General features: G+C 37.9%; 1 protein-coding gene across 3 annotated transcripts in view; it reads right to left on the bottom strand.

Annotated features, from left to right (window-relative positions):
- Window positions 1-289: 289 nt before the first annotated feature.
- The window catches only part of PDE10A (phosphodiesterase 10A), a 574288-nt gene continuing 546847 nt past the window's right edge, over window positions 290-27730 (bottom strand). For 2 of the 3 annotated variants that reach the window (XM_073337888.1, XM_073337887.2), the window contains exons 18-24: window positions 27473-27628; window positions 23403-23486; window positions 22138-22310; window positions 19123-19234; window positions 14797-14877; window positions 12054-12142; window positions 290-6144 (exon numbers count right to left, since the gene is read on the bottom strand). In XM_073337888.1, coding sequence (XP_073193989.1) covers window positions 6027-6144; window positions 12054-12142; window positions 14797-14877; window positions 19123-19234; window positions 22138-22310; window positions 23403-23486; window positions 27473-27628 — 813 coding nt within the window. In that variant the 3' untranslated portion in view covers window positions 290-6026. The remainder of the gene's footprint in view (window positions 6145-12053; window positions 12143-14796; window positions 14878-19122; window positions 19235-22137; window positions 22311-23402; window positions 23487-27472; window positions 27629-27730) is intronic. The other variant, XM_073337882.1, reaches the window with a different exon arrangement.

Consider the following 27730-nt stretch of genomic DNA (forward strand, 5'->3'; position numbering starts at 1 on the left):
CTTACATGGAAAAATAACATAAAGAGATAATATATGTATTTGTATTAGTCATCTAATGCAAGGCAAGAGCTGAAAACAGAGGGAGCCAACAGCATCTGACCAGCCAGTTCTCCACTGATCACTAGTGAGTGCCCTGTGTTCAGTGGGTGGTCTTTTGAAAACTGTTCAGGAGGGCACTGAGGCACCTACTCTAATGTCTTGAAGGGTCAAAAACCATTGAGAGAGATGAGAGTTCCTGCCACTCATGCTGGAACTTTGCTACTTAAAAGTAAGAGTCCAGTCACCATGGTATCTTTAGATGTATTTTTATTATAGTGATCACCATTAAAAAGTCAATGTTTCCCCATAGCTACCCACCATTCTATACCCGAAATAACACATTTCCCTGCACATACAACAAGAAATCTCAGTTACTATGGGCGAATGTTGATTTTTAATGGCAGCTACAGATGAATCTCATTTTGACAGAAGCATATATAAAATCACCTGTTGTATTGAAATTAACTCATCCATGTTATTTTCTACAATTGTCAATACTACCTCACATGATCACATGCTAACCCAATAGAAGGCTCTTATGGAGCAAGGATTTGTTTGTATAGCATCAAGCAGAATCCCCGTCTGGAACGTCTGAGTACTACTGTTATATAAATAGTAATAAAAGGAGGAGTGGCAGAATTATAGGTACTGTAATAAGGTGCATTCATATGGTCTTTTTTTAAATCTGTAATTTTGTCTAGCCATTTCTACCGTGAGGTTTGTTTTAGCACACCTAGCTCTTCCTGGGAACAAACCTTTTCTCTCAGTTAGATGTACCTGTGTGGCTCATGAAAAACAGGGTTTGGAGCATAAGAGTTCTGAAGGAAACCCATGTAAAGAAACTATTCTAACAATACTAATTTTTTGCCCCCTTTCCTCCTCATCACTGTGCCTAGACAAAAAGGGCCACAAATCTTTTCAAGCAACATATATGTAGTTCCAAGGTGCTGGAAATAGATGGATTGTAAATGTACTCAATTAAATTTAATTGTGAACTAAAAAGGATAGCCCAGATCCTCAGCATGGAAATCAATGTAGCTCTGGCAATTTACACCAGCTGAGGATCTGATTGTAATTTTAATATTTAACATACAGCAAGACATATTTTGTTATAGAAAATAGCTGCAACAGCAGACGTTTGGAAAAATGCACCTTAACTGATAAGTTGTCACATGTACAGAAAATCAAATGTTGATCTTTTTCATGGAATCCATTGCCTTTTGTTCTTATTTCTCCTTGTATTTTACTTGTAGTGGATCAACAAACATACACACAGATCCACAAGAAGTCCCTCTCCCTCACTCACAACACCACCAAAAAATGAACATAGAAAATATTAAAAAACTCTGTATTCAGTAATATTCACACCAAAGTGTATGGATATGTATATATCCATTAAAATTATGAACATTTCTAAATATATTTTATGTATCATACATATATTTATATGTATAATTACATATCCACAGAAGTTATCTTGCTGTGCTAAAGCCAGCAATTAAAGCAGAAACAGGTTTCACAACAGGACACCCATATATGCATATGTACTGGCTGTTTGGTTTGTTAATTTATTTACAGCTTAACTATATCATAATAAATGATTACTGCTCTATTGTACAAACATAATAGTAAAGGTTGTTTGTTTTTTAAATACAAAGACTGCAAATGAATACATGAAAAAATACACACCATGTACAGTATTTATAATTTATAAATGCAAAGGTAAGACCTCTTTAAATTATTGCACTTGCATTTTTTTTTACAAAGAAGATAGTTTATATGTGTCATATATATAAAATCAATTTTTCAGCTCACTAGATGTCATAAAGTTGAATGTTGTTATCTTGAAGTTTTTTCTTCTTCACAGAACTGCCCCCCCATCCCTTGAATTTTGAATATACATGGATCTACTCTACAAACCAGTTTGATCTACCCTGCAAACCGGTTGATTACTAACTTTTTCAGTTTTTGACAGAGCATACACCCAAATTACAATCGAGCACAGTTTTTGGTCAGCAAGCAGACAAAAAATAGTTGTGATGTGCCTTTGCTAGATTGGGATACATAACCTAAAATTTGAATATGAGTATCCTTATAGGAGAGTATAGAAAGTCACTTACTCTCCTTAGAATGAACAATTTACTGCACCATTTCACAGAATGGCAACTATATTACAGTGTTTTAGGCAAATGCATTTCTTCAAGAAGGTTGCAACTGTCTGAACAGGTAAGGGACTTGAGTATTTCTTTTAGATAAATAATGCTCTATGTTGCCCTTACAATTTTAACACTAAGTGGCCTGAACACAGTAACAGCAAGAGACTGATTAGCTAGTACAAATATTTCTACTTCGAAATTTGCAATCCATACAGATTATTTAAAACACACCTAAGTACTGTGTACTGCGTGCCATATGAAAATGTAAGTGCCACACTGCATGCCTCCGAGAATCTAATTAACATATTTGAGAATGTGCTCCCATTTAAAAAAAAGCAGTACATTATTCTAATGTAATGCTTCTACCATGCTACAATTTATAACAGTGTAGCTGCAATGTGCTGACCCATTACAGTAGAATATTGCACTATCTGACAAAAATTCTTAATGTGATTACCGCAGTAATGGAGTTTCCAGCAAAGCTTTTATAGAATATACAGTATATTAAGTGAAAGCTAAAATGGCTAATACCATCCTGTGCCAACCACTTTTCACAGGTTGGCTATGTTTTCCGTATTCATTATGTTCCAGGTATTGTTTCAAGATGCATCAGCAGGAGCTATGGCTGAATATGCATCCTTCTCAAATTCAGCTTCTTACACCTACTCAAAAGAATGCTCAAATATGGCTTGAAATAGTCCCTTTTTTCTATTGTTTTGTTTAGAAGGGAAAAGATCATTAAAACTTTAATAAAAACAGTGCTCTTTTGGGAATAAAAACTATACATTTTACAAGACTTCTAGGAAAAATGTCTGTGCCAATTTTTTAAAAGTTCTTATTCATTTTGTGTGACTACATTTTTAAAGAGACAAAAACTCAGCTGACATTTGACCACAAAAATGGTTGTGTCAGATGTTTAGTTGTTCTATTTGCCAGCACAAGTATAAATTTTTGGACAACCAAATATTCAACATGGACCTGAGTCATGACATTCAAATGCAGACTCGAACTTCTTCTTAGATTAGGGTTTTCAGTTCTGGGATACTGATTTGGGTTTACTTCTGTCAAACACCTGGATGCCTAAAATTGCCCTCACTAAATTAGTCTATAGGACAAATAGATGCAACTTAGAAAATTTTGCCCATTAAGACTATTATTTTTGTTGTTGCCTAAAATATAGGTAGGCTTTGTCCGTATGGTTTTACTCTTTTCCCCTGTCTTACTCCGGAGGAGAAGAAAGGGGGTGGGGGGACTGTATTAACTCTAATGGAACTTTAACAAACTATTTTAAGTGGTTCAGGTTACTCAAAATGTCAAGTACCAATATGGTTGTCTCATCACATTAATAGAACTATTTATTGCAACTTTGCTTAATTCGTTAGGGAAATATTTAAAGCACCTATATGATACTGCCAAGCATTTTCAGTGACGACTCATGATTTAGTTAATTTAGATTTTACAGTCACTGACTGGAAATCAGACAAACTTTCTGTGAAATGAATATAGCATGTGACAAGGAATATTTTGCAACACTGACAAGACCAGCAAATAGAGGGAGAAGGGGACAGTAATAACAGACATGCTTGAGCCATGAAAGAGATTTTCAATATGAGTTGTTTTGGGTATCTCACAGATATACAGACAGACTGTATTTGAGGCCACCACTGTGAAGTTTCTACATAAATCAGTAACTCTGTGTCCCAAGTTCTTTGCTTGCAGTCACGCAGGCTGCGTATGAATTGCGTTATTTAAACCAGAACTGATAAGGAATAAAGTAGAGGACACACTTACGTCGATCTTGTTTGTTTAGTTTGATAAAATTGCATCCTTATAATTTTTTTTCATTCCCAAAAAATTCACTGGTGACTATGCAGAGAATAACAGCATTTAGTATTGGCAAAGCAAATTGAGCGTTGCATGGATGTTGCTAGACATCCTTTGTCCCCTGTATGATTCAGATCTGAACTTCAAATAAAAAGATTTGATCAAGATACCCCAAATCTAACCCTACATGGTATTTTATGTACTGCAAAGGCTTATGTATACGTTATGTGATTACAGATCACAAACATATACTGGTTTGTGCTCAACCAGAACAGAAGGCAAAGCTCTTCAGGGACCCAGACATTTTAATAAAAACAAATAATAAGATGCATGCTTATTAGATCAATACAGTTCAGTAAACAAGAGATACTACCTATTGCCTTTAACTGCTGACCGTACTACTTCTTTGTATTTATACTACACGGTAGTGCTGTCACTGAACCACTTCAAGACTTGCCTATCTGCAAGCAGGTAAGAAGAGTTGATTAATAGAACGTAGGCGCGGTGGCGCAGATTACACAAATGCAGGGTTGCTACCGACCGGGGTATAGACAAAATGTACTATATACTGAAAGTTTATTTTATTTTTAAAAAGAAAGATTCAGGGTCAAATTCTGTATATTGAAAGTACACCCTTTGCAACCACATTAAAATCAAAAGGGTTGCATAGAGCATAAGGCCCAAAACTGCAAACTGTTATACATGTGCTTAATGTTAAGCACATGCATAATTGTTTGCAGGATCAGAGCCCTATATCAGCACAGAATTTCTTCCACAGAGTTTCAGTTTTCTGAATCAGTTATTTTTCTGCTTATTTAGGTAGCTCTAAACTTGGAAATGTTTGCTGAACTAGAAAAAAAAGCAAACATAAAAAAGGTAAATGGCTTCCCTTTTTTTTTTTTTTTGTAGTAGAAAACATACAGTACTGGTGAGCAACATAAAAGCTAGTCAAAGAAAAATACTTTCCTTTTATTGTGATGGTACCGCAGTAATGCCTAGTATACCTGACTTTTCTGACAAGGCTCCTACTTCCAGCAGAAAGTATTGTATGTTAAACATGTCTCTCTAATATTTTCTAAAATATGACTCACCACGAAAAATACTAGCATGACCACTTGACATATAGCTAGCTCGGCAGGCAGATCTCTGCTATTACATTCAAACTTTAGCCCGTCATTTTAGTCAATGTTGATAAAAAGGTCCAGCCTGAAATTATATAAGCCTGCATCTTTCCTTACTGGAGATAAATATCCAGTACTTCCAGTGTATGAATGGATGAGCTCTCTAGCTTTTCACATAATTACAAAAAACCGAAACACAGCCAGTGCTTTCAACATTTAACTTGAGAAATAAAACAGTTGCTCTGTGATACCTAATAGAATTTTTGGAGCCTTGAACCTAGAAGTTGATTTTCCTTCTGTCTGCAGCAAGATAATTCAAGTACTGTAACTTCAGTAAAAGTTACAGCTCCAGAGGTTTTCTGCTAAATTTCAAACTGATTACCAGTAGATCACACATAAACATTCACAATAGCAATGTGTAAAATGTTCTATTTATAGCCAAGAACTCCCAAGTGACACTGGTGTTAAATCCAGCCACAGTACAATATAATAAAAGTACCATTGAAACCCTTACTAGAAAGATACAATTTTAAAAGTACCCCCTAATATTTTTCCCTTCAGTTTTGAATTAAGGCCTCAGCAATGTAGCCCATGAGAAAAGGCCAGTCTTTTATATTCACATGTCATAAGTTTGCTTTGACAGCTGATTCTGAAGCAACTGAGTTGTCAGTCTCTCTCTGGTTATGTTGTGTCACTGATGTTAGACAGGAGACTGGTGGACAGTCACCTAGCTGAGGTAACTCTGTAGGTATTACCTCCACAGGCAGATCTGCTTCTCAGCATCTGTAGCTTTTTTTTTCCTTTCCAAAAAAGAAAAAAAACCAAACCAAACAAAAAATGAACAAAGGAGAGATGCCTTAGAGTTAAAGCAATTTGTCACGGCTGTTTAGTCATCAATCTTCACAGGAAGTGAATCTGAGGTCTGGGGATCATGTGATTGGGACGGAATCCATAATGAAGTTTCCTCTCCTTGTGTCAATTTCTCCCATTGTTTGAGATTTTCCCTGGAGATGCAAAAAGAGCAAAGCCTGTATATAAATTTAACAGTTCTTTCCTAATAAGTTCTGCTACATTATACCAACAGAAGTAGCTTTATGGAGTACATAACACTGGTCTATAATAAAGTTTTTCTTACTACTGTATTTATTTCATCTTATTTCTTTCTGTCAACACCACATTTTTAATCTTGATGCCTATTTTAGGGAAGTATATGCTGGCTATTGCCAGGATCCTGTGTGTTCTGCAATTCAACAGCTGCCAATTTGCCACAGAATTCACCCCTTGCTAAAGAATTGTGCTAAGGAACCTGCTTCCATTTCTTATAAAAATTGAATTTCTAATCCTCATCATTGCAGAGATGTCTTTGAAAGCATGACGTAATGCCGTGATGCCTGCTCAAGGCTGCAGAGAAACTGAAACAATAGCTTTTGAGAGATGTGACCTGTCCCATACCTCACTCAGGGAATCATGGACTTTGTGGCAGCCTAATTTGTTGTTTTTCCAGGATGCCACAGAATTCAGCATTCTTGCCATGCCATTTGCCTCTATGGAAGCCCACAATTCTTCATGAAGTCCTCTCTCCATTTAGAGCAGTAAGACAATACAATTCTGCTGGCCAAAGTAGCTAATGATATTTTAGATATTAGGATTATTGTATTAGTCAGTCTTCTCCAAAGCAAAGGGCCTTCGAATAAGGGGGGGTGTTCTTGTCTGATATTCTCCTTCCTAGAGGAAGAGAGTGCTCATTACCTTAGAGCCTGGCCTACCCTATCTTTCAAGTCTCCAAACTTTGGTTTTACAAATCATAAAAGTGTCAAATAACAAAGTTGTACAGGGAGATTTTGGAAAATCAGTAAAGTACCTGAAACCACTATTGCTTATTGCTAAAAGCAGCCAAGTTAGCAGGCCGTAAATTGGCCGTGCAGCAACCTCAGCTTAACCAAGGCAGGAGGGGAGGGGGTTTTGGGTGCCACAGAAAGGGCAGCTTGACCCCACGTCCTTCCTGACAAAAACTGTGTTGAAGTTGCGGATACATGCATTTTAGAAGAGCAGGATGTGCCACAGGAATGTCCATTAGGGCTTCAAGGCTGCAAACTCTGGGAAAATACCCACACCTGATTAATCAATAATCAGAAAGAAACCTCTTGCTTGACCGTTGAAACTGCTTGGTTAACAAGTTTTCTTTAAGTGACATGTCATTGTATTATTAATGTATAAATAAGGGGGAAAAGTTTGAGGTAATGGGACTGCATTCCTCCTCTGAATGCGTCTTGTGTTCCCCACTGGCAGACAGGCTGCTGCTGTGCCACTCGAGAGTCACACTCAGCTTTGGTAATTATCGAGGGTTGGGGGTGTTTTACTAACCTGTGGCGGACGTGTGTAAGTGCTTGAGACTAAGTAAAGTTTAGCTTTAAGTGAAAGCACTCCTGTGTTGTCCTGTTTGTGCCAGCCATCTATCGGTCGGACAGCCGTGTCTCCCCTGATTTATTTCCTGACACCACCCCGCACAGAGCAAAAGTTACCAAGAGCTTTGGGTTGAAAAAACCCCGGGTAACACAGCTGCTTACAGCTTAAGTATCTGAATGGAATATGGAGCCAGAGTTTCACGTGGTGTAAACTTGTATCACTCCAAGGACTTAAATTGGATTATGTCAATTTATATCGCAGTGGATCTAGCGAGTCCATGATATTTACATATGGTCAAAATCGACCATTCAGTTTTCAAATGCAGAGTAAAGGACAGCCATACTATCTGAGCTTTAACAAATTCACTCCATTCTGTCCTACCAAGTGTCTAGTTATGTAGACAGACTCTCAGACAGATGTCTGCAGTGAAGGAATAGGAATACAGTAACTCCTCACTTAAAGTCTTCCCAGTTAACGGTGTTTTACTGTTACATTGCTGATCAATTAGGGAACACACTTGTTTAAAGTTGCGCAATGCTCCCTTATAACGTTGTTTGGCAGCTGCCTGCTTTGTTCACTGCTTGCAGAAAGAGCAGCATTGGAGCTCCTGGTGGGGGGCTTGGAACCAGGGTGGACCGGCAGCCCCCCACTCCCCTAAGTTCTCTGTGTCTGGACAGTTCAGCTGTCCCTCCCTCACTGCCTTGTGCTGCTCCTGCCCTCTTCCTTGGACCTGCCCCTGGGAGCCTCCTGCTTGCTGTGCAAGGGCAGGGCGGGGGGGGGGGGGCAAAGAGGGGTGTTAATGTCAGGGTGTCCCTCTTGCCCCCCCCCACTTTATCCATCTCCATAGAGCAGGGCGGTGACACGACAGGACTTAGGAGGGAGGGAGCTTGATGGCAGCAGCTGCTGTCTCAACTTGCTGATCTACTTAAAAGGGCAATGTACTTAGAGTGGGGTCAGCCTACTTAAAGGGGCAATGCGCATCTCTCTCTCACGCACGTGTGTGTGTCTCTCTCTCTCTGCCATGATGTTTTTGATAAGCCTAAAATTTTGAAAAGTTTTGGGACAACCCAAAAAAGGGTTTTTTTTGGAACTTCTGACAATTATATGCTGTGCAACCTTATGCATCTTATTTACCCTCCCTAATCCTTAATTTCCATATCTCTAAAATGATGATAATAATGCTCAACTACTTCACACAAGTATTGTGAGGCTATGTACATATTTGTAAAATAAGTGCAAAACATAATTAAGGCCAGTCACGTGACTGAGGAGTTCCTGGCTTCCAGTCCTGAGGTTAATCCATCAATCATGTGGCCTCTAAGAAGACTTCTTTCCCACCTACTTCATAATGAAAATATTTAAGAACATATTTTTGAGCAAAAGTGGATTTCTGATTTCAAAGACATCCAGCTAATGGGAAATATTTCATGAAGAAATTCATCTGGAGTTTTCATAAATGTAAAACATTTTGAGGAAGTTGAATACTTTTTTTTAATTTAAAAAAAAACCAAAAAAAAAAAAACAACCAAGACAGCATAATTGAGAAAAATTGTGATGGGAACCAGCTCTGCTACAGAATATGCAATTTGTCTTTAGGCCACAGTGGACCAGCCAGCCAACATCTAGCTTTCAGCTGTTGATATTACTGGATGACTATTTTGTACTTCCTGCGTGGGGTAGATTACTAATCTAGCAATTAGCAAGGTTGCAAGATCGCACAAGCTACCTCTACAAGACAGCTGACTGATTCACAGTCAATTAAGACTGTTTACAAGTAGTTTTATAGGGAACTTTAAGTGAACTAATTTTTTTTTTTTTAAATTCTCAGGATTAGCTTTGGTCTTTTGTTTCTAGCATTAGGAAGGGAGTCTGGAGCCTCCAACACCGAAGGGAATGAGACATAAGGTTCCACTGAGGGAAACTCAGTGTAATAACAAAAACTATGTTAAAGCAGATAGGAACATCTGGAATAGGCAGAAGTAGGTCTTGCTGCCACAGTTACATTTAGGCAATTGGTGGGCTTACATCTGATATGTAGAAAAGGAGAGAATGCAGAGGAAAAAAGGTATGTGCATGCATGGGTGGGAAAGAGTCAGGAATAGCCTCCATCACAATGAGATCTAGAAGTGGTAGTATTTATTTTATTTAGCATTTGCATATTTGCTGAGCCAAGCAATGTGGCCAAGTGGCGCTCTCGGAGCCCATCAATGAATTTAGTTAGCGGGCACTACTCAGTAATGGATATAACTGCTTGATCTGTGCCACAGCTGCAGCTTGCATTGTCTCGAAGATCCCAGTGGTGCTGGTTGGCTGCACAGAGGCCTTGCCCAATCCTGGATCGACTAAGAAGGACCCACTGATGACATGGCAGGTCGAAGCTGGGTGGGTGAGCAGGAGGGTCTGTGATGAGGAACTGATTGGTGGTTGGTGTTAAGCACCAGTCTTCCCGCCACAGGGATTCTGCTGTCATGTCCTGACGTAGCAGCCTCGACCACGGTGAGTGTCATAATGAAAGACATGTAGCTAGTGGGCTAAAAAGGGCGTTGAACAAGGGCAAGTTTGGATTGGCACGTCCCTTCTCAAGCAGTTTGCCAGCTGCAATCTCCCTCCTGACGTAAGGGGGGATCAATGTGGCTCAGAATTGGAAGCTATGGAAGATGAGTCAGTCAGACGGTTCCTGTGATAATGTGTATTGTTGAGCTGATTTGCATGTCAACAAGTTTGGTGTTCCCTGACCGACTCCATACTGGCACACAGTATTCTGCTATTGAGTATGAGATGGCAAGGGCTGAGGTCCTTAGGGTTGGAGCATCTGCTCCGCATGAAGAACCTGCCAATTTGCTGAGAAGGTTGTTGTGTGTCTTGACCTTGTTGTATCTTGCTCAGGTGGCTTTTGCAGGTCAGTGTTCGGTCAAGGGTCATGCCTAAATAAATTGGGTAAGCTTCATGCTTCCGCCTCTGGACATTTATTATGATGTTTAGTTCCCTCTTAGTGTTTGCATGGTGGAAGTGGTATGTGCTAGAGACTGTCCTGCTGGTGCCATGTCTTGAAGTAGTTAGCCAGCTTTGCAATGTTATCACTTCTTCAACTCAGAGAAAGTCGGAGCCTACAGCCCACAGCAAATGCTGTCTACAAAGATGAACTTCTGTGACTGGATTGGTGGCAAGTCACTGATGTATAGGTTGAACAAGGTTAGGCTAGAACAGACCCCTGGGGTAACCTGGCTAAAACAGACCCCTGGGTGGCAATGGATCAGCATTCTCATTGCACCACCGGTCAGTACCCAGTACAGTCCAGGGAAGCTAATGATCCTCCTAGCAAACCAAATTCCGCAAGTTCATACTTGAAGAATCCCAGTATCGCCACTTCCCGTAACCCTAAGAAATGGTAGTGTCACAATGTAAACAGTGTGTGTTTGTACCCACACCACGTCTCACACACACACACGCATGTAGCTAAAAGCCTGTGCTTCACCTATGTGTGGCAGTTGGGCCAAGTAAGCCACCATCTGAGTATTCGTGTCATATAACCAATGGAACTGTTGTATGCAAATGCTGTAGAGCAAGGGTGGTGATTTGTTGACTTACCTCTGAAATCACGTTAGTTCTAGGTCTGTTGGCATGGCATAGATACTTACCTTGCTGTCACACGGATATAATCTGCAAAGTCAAAGTGGCTGAGAACTTAAAAATTGGATGATAACAGACTGTGTATCCCAGTGATGACTGAACCTGGTGATATTCTGAATTAAAAGAGCTTTCAGCCGAGCTTGTAGCTGTTTCCATCACTTCACGCTGACTCAGACGTTGTAGGCTTCAGAGTGACAGTTCTGGAATCTTATTTTATTTATACTACGTATACACAAACACACACACTTCTGGACCTCAAATGTATATTTTAGATGGAGGAGTGGATGGACAGAGAGAGAGAGAGAGAGGATTTCCTTCTATTTACTTTACACTGCCACTGTACCCAGAAAAGAAAATGCTAGTGGTTTAAAGATCTGAAGAACGAAGAGAGTACTCTGATCTGCCACATAGGAGAGAGAGACATGTCTGTTAAACTAGAATACAGGAACACAACCAGAAGAAAAGGAATAGGAGAGAGATGAGGAGACAGTAAAAGCACAGAAGAAAAAGGCATTTTAATTCCCAGTAGTTATGCAAGTAAAATGGAGGCATGAAGCAGACAGTGGGAAGTTGAGTTGTACTAGGCTAGATGGAGGCAGTTAACTGAGGACACATTACGGATGGACCTGTTTGTCTACAGGTAGTTTTGACATTAAATAGATTTTAATAGCTGCATCGATGGACCTGTGTTGGCTGAACCTACCCAATAATCCCTGCCTCCAGGTGTTGGATGCACTTGCTAGAGAAGAACATTTATGTTTGTCTACATGCAATATTTGGAATTTAGAGGCATATATTTCTAGACAGATATATGTAGTGGGACACACTCTCACTCAGCCAAGATATATGCTGTGCAAAAACTTGCACTGCTACTCACCTGCATGCCCGGAGTAGTGGCCCAGCAGGAGGGAAGATCTGTGTGAGTGTGGTGTAACATGGGATGGCTACAGCATTGTAGAATCCAATCTGTGAAAAACAGTGGAAAAAATATTGACAGGAGCCAAATTATGACACAGTTAACTGCAAAAGAGCCCCAAACTAATCTATTTACTTACTTATTTTACAATTTACTGACTTACAACCTATCTTACTGTTCTGTACTGCTGCCCATCTCCACAGCATCTGAGCACCATCAAAGTGAACTCAGTAGCAGTCAGCTCTCCCTTTTGGGGGTAAAACATACTGCTTGAGGTAGGTTTTCTCTTTGAACTTTGTTGGCTGGTTGATTTGTTCATTTTGGGGGTTGGAGGCATGTGGGAGGATGGGACTGTCCATGTTCGGAGTGTCATTCTTATGGTGGAAAGGCTTTTCAAAGCGGAAAATATTGCAGTGTTCCACAAAGATGGGTCAGATTCTGGATTTGACTTATGTCCTCTGGAATTTTAATTCACACTTGGATTCTCTGGATGTTCTAAGGATATGGTATACTGGGGAAATTTTCTAAAAATGTCTCTTGTTTCTAAATACTGGTTTAGCTCTACCTGTGGGGCCCCTCAGTAGATGGCTCAACTGACATTTTTAATGCTGTGTCTCAGAACGCTGCTTAGAGCAGGTCTAGTCAACACAGTGTTAAAGGTGCCACTAGCCCATCTAGGGTAGGGCTCCTAACGTTGCTACCTTTGGTGTACCTGAATTGGTGTTAATGGCAGGACATTTTCTGAAAACGGCCCTAGTACAGGCAGGGCTAAGGGGCCAAATTCAGCCCTGCTGTAACTTCACTGATTTAAATGTAGTGTTTGCTTACACTATACATTTAAATTTGTCCCCCTCCTATCGCCTCTCACTTTAAAAAAAAAAAAATCCCCACAGCTTTAGTAGAGGACCACACGCTAGCCAGTCTAGTGCAAGAATATCCACAGTGTGGGCTACCAGTCTTTTTTTCTGATATATAGTTTTAAATGTATTTTAGTGAAATAGCATACTGTACCATGATCACAGGGTTGACATGTAAACCCCTTTTTATCTACTGACATATTAGACCTTATCCACATCTTAAAAAGCAAATCCTACCTCTGCCTCCACAGATGCAGAGGTTCCCTCTGCAATGGAAGTGGAGTGTAAATAGGTGTGTTTGGTGCTCTACAACAGATAGGAGATACAGTCCCTGTCCTCAGATTCTTACAGTCTAGGCTACAGAACATATGACATGACTGACAGAGAGGCTGCAGTTGGTAAGGGGGCAGGGCTGCAGCAAGAGGAGGGAGGTTTAAACATCACAAGGGAGCTCACTATTTTAAACTGTATGTTTTATATGCACAACATGGGTTTTTTTAAAGATGTTTGTAATTAATTTTTATTTTATTTTAAGAACTGACAGACTGCTACAGACCTGTCACAAATTCTAAAGGAAATATCTGCTTAACCTATCAGTATTAATACCATGTCAAAAAAGTGAGAGGTTTTGCCAAAATTAAACACATCTGGGATTTACATCATAGAATCCTATCACTGAAACCACAGTACTTAAAAATAAAATAAAATATTATGGTTTGAGCCGTATTAATTAGACCATTTTCATTTAAAAAATACACAACAAACTGGACAAACTCTGAGAGGGTCAAAAAGAGGTAGGGTGGAAAAATGAATAAAACCAGTTAATCCATGACAATTCCTTGAGATAGTTTCCACTTCTGACCAGGAGCTTTAAATTTTAGATTTTTTTTATTTTAAAAAGGGCATGGATTCCCCAAACTAACATTCCAGTTCTCATCCTCTCAACCATACGTCTGCATTTTAAGGGCAGATTGTGGCTAGATTAAAGAATTTCATATAGTTCCTCTTTAATTCTGTTTTATAAGTACATGAATATGTAAAAGATTGCAGAAAAACTTTCAAAAGCACCAAGGTGACTTGGGCGCTTAAGTCTCATTGACCTTCAGTGACACACAGGCTCCTCAGTGCCTAAGTCCCTTTTTAAAATGAAATTTAGGCATTTCTGAAAAAGTTACCCAATGTTTTTCCATTTATTAATAACCAACATGTTAAAACCATCACTCGCTTTCATAAACAAGGCTTTTAACTTTCAGAGAATAAAATTTAAAACAACTCTATTTCAGTTTTGCTGCATAAGAAAAAAATTATTTTATTTTCCTACCTGAAAATCCTATTTCTGAGAAAAGCTGTCTTTAATCTGAAGTGTGCGTGCAGCTCTTTCTTCCCTCCCTTCATTACTACGGCTGCATTAGTCTGCTTATCAACAGGGCTTGCTGCTCAATGCATAATTGTGGCAATCACGCATCTGTTCAATGGACCTCAAAAATCTTACTCTTCCAGGTGGGAGTGGAATTCTTCTGAGTGAGAGCTTTGAATCTGCCCTCTCCAAGCAGCTGATTAAAAAGAGCTAAGGTCTAGAGGAAGTAGAGCTGCAACACACTATATTTCAGGACAGCATGAAATAGCATGCTCTTGTTCCAACAATGTCTCTGAGGAGGATGTTTTCAGTTGCCATTTTTAAAATCAGCTATGGGTTTGTATGTAAAGTATGGAATTTGGCATGACAACTCACAGGTCAAAAAATTATCACATGCCTTGCTAGAGGCTAATATCATATCCCCTTATCAGGTTTTACTTGTGTGTATCTTACAGCAACTATAAAACATTTAATTTTAGATAGCCCATACTTGGCCTTGAGGGACCTCATCCTTCTTGTCTCTGTCCATCATAGGTATAGGTTGAATACCTATCTTCCTCATTTCATCACCCTGAAAAGAGAAAGAAAAAAGGGTAATGTACTCCCCAAATAACTAAGGACATTCAGAAGGAAAAATCAAGATTTCTTAAATCAAAAAGTGTTTCAAAAGGTGTTTCTGGTTTATATTATTTTTAATCTGAGTATTTAGAATTCAACATACCATACGGGAACAACTGAAGATACAATCTCAGAAAACTGTACAAGGACTCCTTTCATAGCATGATACACTCAAATGGTAATGCAAGCAATAACTCCTAGAAACTAAACACAACTGTGATATATTTTTGTGTATTTAATTTTGTTTTAGATGGGCCTATCCAAGGTTGAAGCACTTGTACAGAGTAAAAATAACAGATCAATATAAAGATTTACCTGTCCTCCCCACAATCAACCTCATTTCTCTCAAAATGTGTCACCAATGCCTCATAAAATAATGATCTGCTTTGACAAGTTATCCCACATCCCTCAACTCACTCATTCAGCAAAAGCCCAAGAGATGAATCTTGCAGCATGCCCTGAAGGTCAGCTGATCTAGGCAATTTTGGACCAACGGTAAGGAGTACATTTCTCAGTATAGGGCACCTCGCAGAAAGTATCTTGCCAATCAGACACCTCTTTTAAAAACAGATGGTGCTAGCCACGTGCTTGTGCTCATCACAAGTGCTGCAGTATTACATGGTGAAAGAGGCAGACTTTCAGGTATATGGGAGCCACACCTTTTATAGGGCAAAACCATCACCTTAAATTCTACCTGGGAACTAAAGAGAACCCAGTGCACCCTGCTGATCACCACAATAATGTAGTCAAGTTGCCCAATGGTCTTAAAACATAACAGCATGTTTAGAACACCGCAAAAGTGTGATCTAAGAAACATATAGATGCAATAAGATTAGTTTTGGCAACAGCCAGTACTTGAACATCCAGGAATAGTAGAGAACCTAATGTGACCTTCATACTGAAAAACTGAGTAATAAATGTTCTAGAAACTACCTCATTAAGTTGCTGATATAATCTGTGCTTGTTTCAGACCTCTACTGTATTAATAAAAGGCAAATAATTTGAAAAGCAGGTACTGTTCTGCACACTGTAAGAGAAACACACCTTACAGTACATACTGCTCTCTAATGGCAGATGTAAGCGCAAATCTGGTTACGAGTGAGGTTTCCATATGCACACTTCTGGCAAATATGGTCAGTGTTTAACTCAGATATACATATATATGGATCTTTGTTTACACGTTTTTGTCTGTTTGTATATCTTGTTCGGGCAGTCCAGTCCAGTCTTCCTAGCCATTTCTACAAACCAGAACAGTAATTGAAATTAGCATGAGGTGAGATGAACAAGTTGAACCAGCAGAGTCCAAATAACTTAGATAATATATGCAGGTATGAAGGAGGTGGAGAGAATTATTGATCTGCAGGGTTCCTAGAAATCTGTTTGCCATGGAAAAATGCAGAATTTGTGTTTTTACATTAAAAGAAAAGGAGGACTTGTGGCACCTTAGAGACTAACCAATTTATTTGAGCATGAGCTTTCGTGAGCTACAGCTCACTTCATCAGCTGTAGCTCACGAAAGCTCATGCTCAAATAAATTGGTTAGTCTCTAAGGTGCCACAAGTCCTCCTTTTCTTTTTGCGAATACAGACTAACACGGCTGTTCCTCTGAAACCTGTTTTTACATTGAATCTTTAGTTTTTACATTTTGTGGGGAAAAAAACAAAAAACAAATAACTAAATTTTACTGAAAGTATCAGTGTCACTTATTCAACGAGTACAACCTCCCGCTCTTGTGGCTGATTTTTTAATTTGCTGACCACCCCAGCCGCTATCAGCCCTGGGCAGCTGGTGGTTTGATTAATACAGAAAGCCAGATAATGGAGGCTTGGATAAACAGGGTTCTATTGTACATTGCTAAACATACTCCAATAAACTGCTTCTGGAGTATAGAGGCTACTCAACGGCATATCAGGATTCAATTTTAATGCATCTCAAATTTCACTTTAGTCTCCAGGACTAATTCAGAAAGTGAGTAATGTTAATATAAAAGCAATTTTTATTTTATTTTTTGTGCTTTTCAAAAAAAAATCTGAAAATATAGAATACAGACATAGAAGTATTTGGTATATGTAAGAAATACAAATTGCAATTCTATTATTTTTATATTATAATGATTGATGGCACTGGTAGGCTTTGAACTTGCTTAAAAATTGTAAATATATCAATAAAACATTATGTTCAACTGATACCTATATATAGATGTATGTTCCTATTTAACACTTACACAAAGTGAATAACATTTTAAACATACTAGTATTATTAATACTTGTATTCAATATATTGAAAGTAGCTATTAATCTCATATGCAGTTTGTAAGCAAATGGCTTTTCCACTCATCTCTGAGAACTGTACAGACAACAGCTAGATCTTGTCCAAACTTACCCTATTACCCCAGTTTAGCATTATTGCTAACTTAAGTAACAACAAAACATATGGTGGAATGCAGTCTACATTTTCTACTGAGTTTGGCTGTTCTTATGGTTTCCCCTGCAGGATACATCTGTACCTGCCCCTAGTTTCCTCTGCTTCAGAGGAACCTTCAGATCCTTTTATGTTCCTGAGGTAGCACTTGCCTGTACTGCCTGCTAGGACAGGGTGAGGCACCAGAATAAATGCATCTCCTACCACCTGCCACCCCCTCAGATGATCCTTTTCTGAAAAGTGATCCAGTAAAATATTATTGCAGGGCTCTGTGTTTATTGTCAATAGTTTCCAAAGAAAATTTCCTTCATTTACAAGTAAAGAGATGTTTCTCTTAGACACATCCTGGTATTAGGGAGTCGAGTTAAAGTTTTTCCTTCTGGCACATCCTCACCAGTCAAACACTCTGCAGGGCAAATTTTGTCCTTAATCTCACCTTTATTACTGATTAGAAAAAAAAACCCCAACTTGACTCTCCCCTTCCACGTTGGGTTTACAGCTCTGGCAGTTACAATTGAGGTCTTTATACTTGTAAGCAAAGCAAATTTGCTACAGAATCACTGAGATACAATAAAACAATAACCAAATCATTCACATTTTGAATTCCAGAAGAAACATGCAGTAGACAAGAAACAAACAAAATCCATGAAAAATCCATGCAACATCAACTCTGTGAGCCTGATTCTCGCCTCACACCATTGTAGATCACGAGTAACTCCACTGAAGTTAACAGACACACACCTAGTATATAAGAGAAAGGAATCAGGCCCTACAACTTACACATGCAACATCAGTTCAAAATATACAACAGATCTTCTGAAACTGAAACTGGAGAATTGTAGGATAGTTCTTGTTTTAGTTTTTTAGCCCATATTCTCATCTTTGTTCATCTAAACCATTGTCCATTAAATGGGAAATTATCAATCTGTTTAGGCTCTAAAAATATTTTCTTCAAAAGGTTTCAGAGTAACAGCCGTGTTAGTCTGTATTCGCAAAAAGAAAAGGAGTACTAGTGGCACCTTAGAGACTAACCAATTTATTTGAGCATAAGCTTTCGTGAGCTACAGCTCACTTCATCGGATCCGATGAAGTGAGCTGTAGCTCACGAAAGCTTATGCTCAAATAAATTGGTTAGTCTCTAAGGTGCCACTAGTACTCCTTTTCTTTCTTCAAAAGGAAGCTAAATCCAGTGCAACATTCTTTGAATAATACCTTACATTCACTTTATCAGTCATCCTCCCCCCTCTTGTTTTTTTGAACTATTGTAACAGTATTTGGGTTCTCATTTATCTAAGCACAGGACATAATTGTACAAGTACAACTATGTTCCATGTATAGATTCTCATTACATCGTCTTTGTAAAGGGAGCTTTGTGGCTTATTACAAGGCTACCATCACAAACAGCTAGGTCTACTTTAGAGAATTCCCACTAGTGACCTGAAAATCATACAGATTTTCTTCTCTTTCGTCTTGTTATCCATTAAATCACTTTCTATTTTGATGAGATAGATGCCTTCTAAATATAAATCTTTTATTTTGGGAAAACAATATACTTCTTGCTTGCAAGTTGATGACAAATCCCCATACTAATTTAGATGCTCAAATGCTTTCCAGGGAGCTTACAATACCTCTGCATGCATACATGAATATATTTCAAGACATATGTGGTAATTAATCTATTGAAAACTGTTCTAGATCAACCTACTGTTGTGTTCCTTTCTCTCATTTATCTGAATATTTTCCATATGTAGAACAAATGTAAGAGACATATACATACCTCAGCCCAGAACTCTGCATATATATCATTAGCTGTCAATCTGGTAACTGGCCACAACTTTGTTACAGAACATAGATCACACGCTGTCATCATCAGACCAATCATACGATCCCTAGAATACAAGAATATGAAATTTGTTATTTAGATAAAGCTTTATGTTATTGTGTTTTGAAGCTTTTTGTGTGTCCTGTCATATATATGTCCAACAACAAACAAAAAGTACAGATTCTACAAAATACCTCCCACATAACTCCACCATCCCCCTTTGATATTAGCTCATTGATATTTCATCAAATGAATCATATTAGTAACATATCACTCTTATTCAGTTCAGTAGCTTATACTATTGAAAAATGGCTCAATTCAAGAGCAGCCAAGTGAAAACTTTGATGGCTGACCCAAGCAAGTGTAAATAAATGTAGTGTTTCAAGGAAGATCATGCTATAATTGATTTATAGCATACATTATCCACTTTTGAGAAAAATTATGTCCCGTGATTTATACCTGTTGTATTTGTGAAGTTTTTAAGCAATTATTATATCTGACTTGGTACTATACTAAAACGTCCCTTTGTATTTTAACGATTATATGATCCTAGTCTGTTTTGAACATGTGTTAGTTGTAAATTAGAATTTTGTTTGTGTTAATAGCCTGTCTTTTTATTATAAGGTAGATTAATTTAGGGCCATACATATAACGTGTAGGAAATATGAGCAAAATGAAGATCTTTCATAATTATGCAGAGATATAAAAATTAAGTAGTCCAAGGATATCAGTGGTCAGATATTTTCATTTTTAAACAGTAATATATGTGCCCACTCTCGTGTGAGTAAGTTTAGCCCAGAGCTCATTTTCTATTGTTAATTTACATAATGGCATGTCTACTCTTGGAAATTTATCAAAATATCTGTTTTGTAATAATTATTTCAGAATTGCTATTTTGGTAAATTTCCAAGCCCTAAGAAGGACTTTTCAGTTCTTGGGACATTCTCAGGGTTGCCATCAGGAGGGTAAATCCACTCTTGTTGCTTTCAAAGTGGGCTTGGGAAGCAATGGGGATAGAGGAACTTGTTGCTTTCCTTGAGTTTCAAGATACTACAATGATGGGTGCTATAAGAAACAGCCAAGGTGGAAATATTTTTATTCTTTACATGGTCAGGACGCTTGTTCCAGAGTGTTTTCCATTCAAGTACCAGTTTTGCCCCAATGTAAGACATACAGAGGGACTGAAAACTGGTCAAACTGGGATTTTCCACAGGAAACTCACTCTCTCGCTCAATCATTTTGAAAAGTTTTGTCATACTGTGCTACTTTGGTTTGGAGGGGTGGAATGTGTCTGTGTGGTGCTTTGGGTTTGTTTGTTTTTAATAGGTATTTGGGCCTTTGTAATTTACAGGTATTTGTAATTAAGGACATATGTTGGAATTGCACATCTGAATTGAGAATTTATGGCAAATATATATCATAAATGTTTAATGTAATTATTGCTAATGACAATTAAAAAGTTATAAAGCACAAAAACATGAATAATTTGAAACACCCTGTATTACCCGAAACCAATTCAGAGAGTTAACTGATTAGAATCTGAGATACTAGGAGAAAGTAGGGGCTAAAATATTTAAATACCTTTTTACATGTCACAAAAATGCTGCACACTCATATTGTGATAAGTAATGTTCATTCTGTTGTATCCTCTCATACATGATTAAAAATACTTAATTAAAAAACTGCATCTATCCTATTTTGTTTTATCCATAAATTTTAAATTTCAAATGTTAATGCAAAAATGCTTTGAGTATACATTTCTGAGTTTAGTTATGTTGAAAGGTACTTGTGATCTTTTGTGCTTTCAGCTGACCAAATTCTGAAGTACTTGGCTCAAGAGTCCATTCTCCCCTATACCAAATATTTTAATATGGTGTAGCGGTAGTGCTCCGATTTTTATTTTGGCAGGGATGAAAAAACATCCCATACAATCTCTGTGTTTTGCATGCCCAAAAGTAATACATACATAGATTTAATCCAACTCACTCTGTCAAGCAAAACCTTAATAGTGACCTCAGCAATCTTAAAGCAGAGTAAATGGACTGTGTGGCAGTCAGATGTGTCTATCTGTTGATTCAAGAGAGTATGAGATCACTATCAAGATTTGGCATGACAGACCAAGCTGGGTGAAGCTGGGATATGTACTGCTTTTCAGTATGTGCTGGAGGTAGAATAAATGCCTTATAAAATGTGATGCAGATTATGTGAAAGTGGCAAAAGACATTGGAGACTTTTCCCTTAATTCTTATTTTCATGCTTTCAAGGATTTAGGTAGGTGAGGTGAATCCTGGTGCAAATTAGGTTTTGTTTAGGCATGCAAGTGTGAATGTATATTCTAAAACCAGGTGTTTCTGTGGTCTAAATCTCAAGGATAAGGGGGCTGATTCTCCTCTCACTAACCCCGGGTTTCCAACCAGTAAAACTCTACTGATGTCAGTGCAGCTATTCATTATTTACACTGGCATGGGAGGAGAATCAGGCCTTAGGGCTAAAAGTATTTTTATATTAACTGTGTGAATAGGTAATCCCCGTTAAAAGGATTAATTGATTTTAACTAGAGTCGGCTCAGGCACTTAGGCCCTGATCCTGCAAACACTTATGTATGTGCATAATTTCACAAATATGCATAATCCCCTTGAAGTCAATGAGACAGGTGTAAAGTTAAGCATGTGTGTAAGAATTTGCAGAACTGGGGCCTGAGTTACTAATGAACTCCTCAATAGGAACAGTTTGAAAGCAATGAAATGTCAGTGTGATAGATTTAAACATACAATATCTGAACACTGTAAATTGTCCTTTTATAGCTGGAATACTATATTTGTGCATCCATATTTGCTCGTAGAGCTTACTCTGTGTAAAGAACAAGATATTGTGTGCATGGTAAAAGTTCTCATCTTAATTCTTCTTTGTTGTCATTTGCAGAAACAAGGTTCTTTCTTCAAGTTATGAATGTTTGCTTGTTTGCTTTACCTATGTGCTTGGTTTTTAAGGTTTAAGGCTCCTGTCTGATGCAGTTCTTCCAGCTGTTTTCTGTTTCCAAAGTACAGGGCAAGATCTGTGGCAATGATGGCTTTGCGGATGATCTCCAGGACCTGCTCGTACTCGCTGGAGCTCAGTTTGGAGAAGATATTGTGACCTTCCAGCTACAAAAAAATAAAACCAATAAAAAGCACAAGCTCTAATTTTGAGATGATTCATGGAGGACAGGTCCATCAAGGCTATTAGCCAGGATGGGCAGGAATGGTGTCCCAACCTCTGTTTGCCAGAAGCTGGGAATGAACAACAGAGGATGGATCACTTGATGATTACCTGTTCTGTTCATTCCCTCTGGGGCACCTGTCACTGGCCTCTGTTGGATGACAGGATACTGGGCTAGATGGACCCTTGGTCTGACCCAGTAGGGCCATTCTTATGTTCTTCTTATTCCTATATTTATCAGTTTATAACAGTTTTACAGCCCACTAAGGATTTTTGTATTTTGTAAATGAAACCATGAACAGCATGAAACATGCTTTGATATTTTCTTTTTAAAAGGTTAACATGGAGCTGTTGCTATGATTGAAATGCTGCTCTGTGTTTAGGACTCAAAGACATGCCGTCTCTCACAATACTCAGATCATAGATCCCTATTTTTTGCCATAGTACAGCCTACCGTGATTAGCCCAATCCATTGTCATAAACAAACATATTATCTCTATTATGAATCTTAAATTTGCACTCCATTTATTTCTGAACTCTTCATTTCCCCTAAGTTTGCAAATGAATTTACATTGTGGGCCAAAATTTAAAAATTAGGAAAAAATATCTGCATGTGTCTAACATGTACACAAATAACAAATGTGCAAGTTCAAACCAGAGGTTTGGTCTCTTACATTGTCAGATGTGTGAATAACTGGGCATTTGCCCACTTTAGTACCTGAATTGCACACAAATTAGGCACTTGAAATATTTACATGCATCTAACTTTGAAGATCTAGCCCTGTGACCTTCCCTAAAGATATGTCCTGATGCTGGAAGGTGCTGGGTACCTACTGCAAAGTACTGAGTGCCCCACCAGCCCAGGAGCTGATGGTTCTCAGCACTTCTCAAGCCCAATGTTTGCTTGTTTTTTTTTTTTTTAACACTCCTCTCTCCTTCTAAATGGAGAAAGCTCTCTAAAAGTAGAAGAAATTACTAGGCAGAAATACATTTTAACAAAACATTTCCCAGAAGTTCTACAAAGCACTCCCACTTACAGCTGGCTTGGGAGCCTGGGATTCCCAACCTGATCCAGAGTGCTGAGCTGCCACTAGCCTGGCAAACTGGCTTGGGATTTCTTCCTGAAGATAACAGGAGTGTTTTAATAGTGCTCAGTGTATGCACAATATTTAATATGGATAAAGAAATATCTAGTTACTGTAATAAGGTTATTGCAATTTGATTAAAGTGCCCTAAATGAAATGTAATTAATATTCATTAGCAGATGCAATTTCCTCTTTCAAAACCAAGTTAGGTACAGTATTTTCATGTGTGTATATTTAGGAAAAAGCAGCTTTGTTTAAGAATGAGCTGACTTATGAACTTAGAAGAGAGAATAATGTCTTACACCAGGGAGACTGTGGAAACATGCCATGCTTCATGCCCTTTCCATTTTTGCTATTATTAAACCATATGTAATGAACAATATCCATATATGGTAATCGCTGGTGAAAGCTACACCATATAGTTAGAAAACTCTGCACTATCCAATGTTTTTCTCCTTTTGGAAACAATTAATTAAAGGTCTTGCTAAAGCCCAGAGGGGGCAAGAAGAAAAAAGGATGAACCAGCTAAATCAAGGTGCACACATTCACAAACAGAAAACATAAAAAATATATTAAACTTGGATGTGCTTCAACATTTCACTGCCACTTGTACAGAACATAACCAAAAGCCTCCCTGCCTTTTGTCAAGATTTTCTATAAGGATAAGTTGTTCAAAAACAATTTCTTATTGGTGCAAATAAAATAGGCTTGTTTTTGCCATCACCGGGAATGTGAGCTTTATTTTCTAACATTTTGCTTGGACAAATAGATTTATTGTGAATAATGAAGAGAAAATACAATCCATTTGTGTCTCAATGTTCCAAGTCATGGTACAGGATGTTTCAAAAAACTTATTTTAATCCATCGTCAGCACTCTGGTGCCAGACAATGTTTAGCAGTAGTTCTCCTAGTCTGGATTTTTGGCATTGATTTTTTTCCTACTCTTGCTGCATGATTACTATTAATATACTCCAAGTTCTATTACTAAGGTTATACCGTGGCACAACACCACAGGGTATACAGTAGACACCTCTTAGGACCTCAGAAGTTACAGTATCAGGAACATTAACATGACCAGATGGTTATGACTGTTTCTACACAGAGTATTTACCTACAAAAACTGGTTGGTTTTTTATCTACTAATGGAAGTTGCCATTTTGGATATGCCATTTATGTTTCTGAACACTATGTGAATGCATGCCTGCTGATAAGGTTTGTTTCTTTCCAGGATCAGCTAAAACTGGTAACTGGAATACTCTATATTTATACAAAATAAGTAGGGCTGTCAATTAATCATAGTTAACTCAAGCAATTAATGCAAAACAAATTACCTAGATTTAAAAAAAGTCACAATTAACTGTATTTTTAATCACACTGTTAAACAATAATAGAATACCAATTTAAATTTATTATAAATATTTTGGATGCTTTTCTGTAATTTCAAATATATTAATTTCAATTACAATACAGGATACCAAGTGTACAGTACTCACTTATATTATTTTATTACAAATATTTGCACTGTTAAAAGATAAACAAAAGATATAATATTTTTCAATTTATCTCATACAAGAACTGTAGTGTAATCCCTTTATCGGGAAAGTGCAACTTACAAATGTAGAACTATTTTTGTACATAACTGCACTCAAAAATAAAACAATGTAAAACGTTAGAGCCTTCAAGTCCACTCAGTCCTACTTCTTGTTCAGCCAATTGCTGAGACAAACAAGTTTGTTTACATTTATGGAAGACAATGCTGCCCGTTTCTAATTTTTAATAAATAATAATATATGTGAGCACTCTACACTTGGTATTCTGTGTTGTAATTGAAATCAACATATCTGAAAATGTAGAAAAACATCTAAAAATATTTATAATAAATTTAAATTGGTATTCTATTATTGTTTAACAGTGCAATTAAAACTGTGATTAATCACAACTTTTTTAAAATCGCATGACTGTGATTATTTTTTTAATCATTTGACAGCCCTAAAAATAAGTATGGCATAAACCTATGTTTATGATGGTTGAAACAAATAACTATAAAGTTCTAATTAATGTAATGTTTTTACTATTTATTCTGCTGACACACAAGGCCAGATCCCCTAGCTCTGGTTGGTGCTAGTCTAAGAAGGTTCCCTGATCCTGGGCCATCCAGTCCCTAGTGCAAAACGGAGCAACCTAAAGGCTGCTTTATATGACACTCGCCACCAGTGACCTCAAGTGACCATTCTGGCTGCCAGTATTTTAGCCTACACAGTAGCATCCTTGCCATGTCCCATTTCCCAAAACACCACCCCATGCCCAACTGCCAGGGCTAGGATGTGGCATAGGAGCAGCTATGGTGGATTTATGCAACTCAGGGATTCCACAACACAGGGAAACCCCAAATAGGCCATTAAAGTACTGATTTAAGTTTGCTTTGCACTTCCAGAGTGGTACAAAGAAGTCTTAATAGGCCTGAGTTTCTTGCTCACTGTATATAAACTCATTTGAAAAACAAATACTAAAAATCTAATGCCATACTAACACTGATGGACTCATTTACACCCTCCTAAATGAAGGAACATTAAGAGTTAAGGCTTACATTCTGTGAAGGCCTCCATGTATATGAGTCCTAAAAATATGAATCACATGATGTGCTTATGAATGTGATACAGAACATGTGTTTTTATGAATAGCTGATAAGATATTTAAGAAAATAAATAAGTCCCCCTTGAAAGACCAGGAAGAGAAAAAAGTTAGCAAGGGATGAAAGACACAGTACCATGTAAAGGGTGTGTATAGGGAATGTGTACACCAAAACGAAAAACAGTGAGCACAGAAATCATAATGGACTAGGAGCTATTTTTGTAGCTATGAGGTCTCTCTCTCTTTCCAATTCAACATCAGTTTATTTTTAATGAATAACAAAATATCTGTGTGTTATCACTAAGTTTAACTTTCATGAAATTGGTTAGCACGCTCTGTGGTAACTTTGTATTAACTCAACAGACAAAGGCACTACTTCATATTATGTACCCACCGGCATGCAAAATTTAATATTTAAAACAGTTATTTTTAAATCAAGAAGAACAAGAAAGCATATGAAAACAATCAAACTATTATGTACATTTTTCCATGCATGCCAAATATTATGTTTGCTCCTAGGTAAAAGATGCATACACATTTAAAGCCATGCATTTAATTCTCTCAGGAATTTATCACAGCAGATTGCTATAACTCTGCAATAGACTGAAATAAAAGACTAATAAGCACTGTTGCCAATTCTTGTGGCTTTATTGTAAGTCTCAAATTTGGTCATTTTAGGTATGTCTACACTGTAATCCAACATGTGTTTACCTATGCCAGAATGGCTGAAAACAGCAGTGCAGGTGCAGTGATGCAGACTTTAGTGCAGGCTGGACAAGCACCCCATGGACCCTGGGTACCTACTTGCATTGCTAGCCCATGCTGAAGCCCGTGCTGTGGCATCCACCTGCCATTTTAGCCATGCTAGTGTGGGTAAAGTCAGCGTAAGTCTACCTGAGTTGCAACCACATCTCAGGCTGCAGTGTAGACCTACTCTTTCTTGAAGCATCAGCTGCTAGAATCATCTAACAATATGGGAATCTCAGGGAATTTTTCATTTAAAAAACAAGTACGTTTCTAGGTCTTCACTGCTAGAGAAAAAAGCATCAAAACATGACCCAGGTGCGTTCTAAAGCCTCAGAAACCAGACAGCAAATAAAAAGAACTCAATTCTTTATATTTTTTAAAATCTATGGGGTTTTATGGAAATCTCAAGATTTTGGGGGATGGAGGGGTTGACTCCTGATTTTTAACGCTTAGGGTTTGGTAATAGTGCAATACAGGCTTGCTGTAATAAACCGTGGCAACATCCCTTGCAAATATTTTTATTTTCTAGACTAGCACTACAAATCTAGTAATAAAATTAAACATGCTTAAAAATAGCTATTAAGAAATGCTGAGTCTACTACATTCACTACTATGATTCTAAGATGAGCATTCAGTAATCCTACCTGCAGAATGGCCACTGTCTGGGAGAAGTGGTGTTGCTCCATAGTCGAGGTGGAATAAAGAGCTGCCAGAGGGTGATCAAATTTCTGAAGGTAGCTGTTGCTGTAACCCCTGTGATCCAGGTCATGACACAAGCATGCAACTAGGAGACCTTTTCGCTAAAGAAATGTGTGAGGCAAACAAAAGGAAAATATAAGAAGTGAAGAGATGCATTTCCCTGTCTCTAGGTTTCACTTCAATCTCTTTAAATATTGTACAGT

This window comes from Lepidochelys kempii, chromosome 3 (genome assembly GCF_965140285.1).
Source record: "Lepidochelys kempii isolate rLepKem1 chromosome 3, rLepKem1.hap1, whole genome shotgun sequence".
Lineage (NCBI taxonomy): Eukaryota > Metazoa > Chordata > Testudines > Cheloniidae > Lepidochelys > Lepidochelys kempii.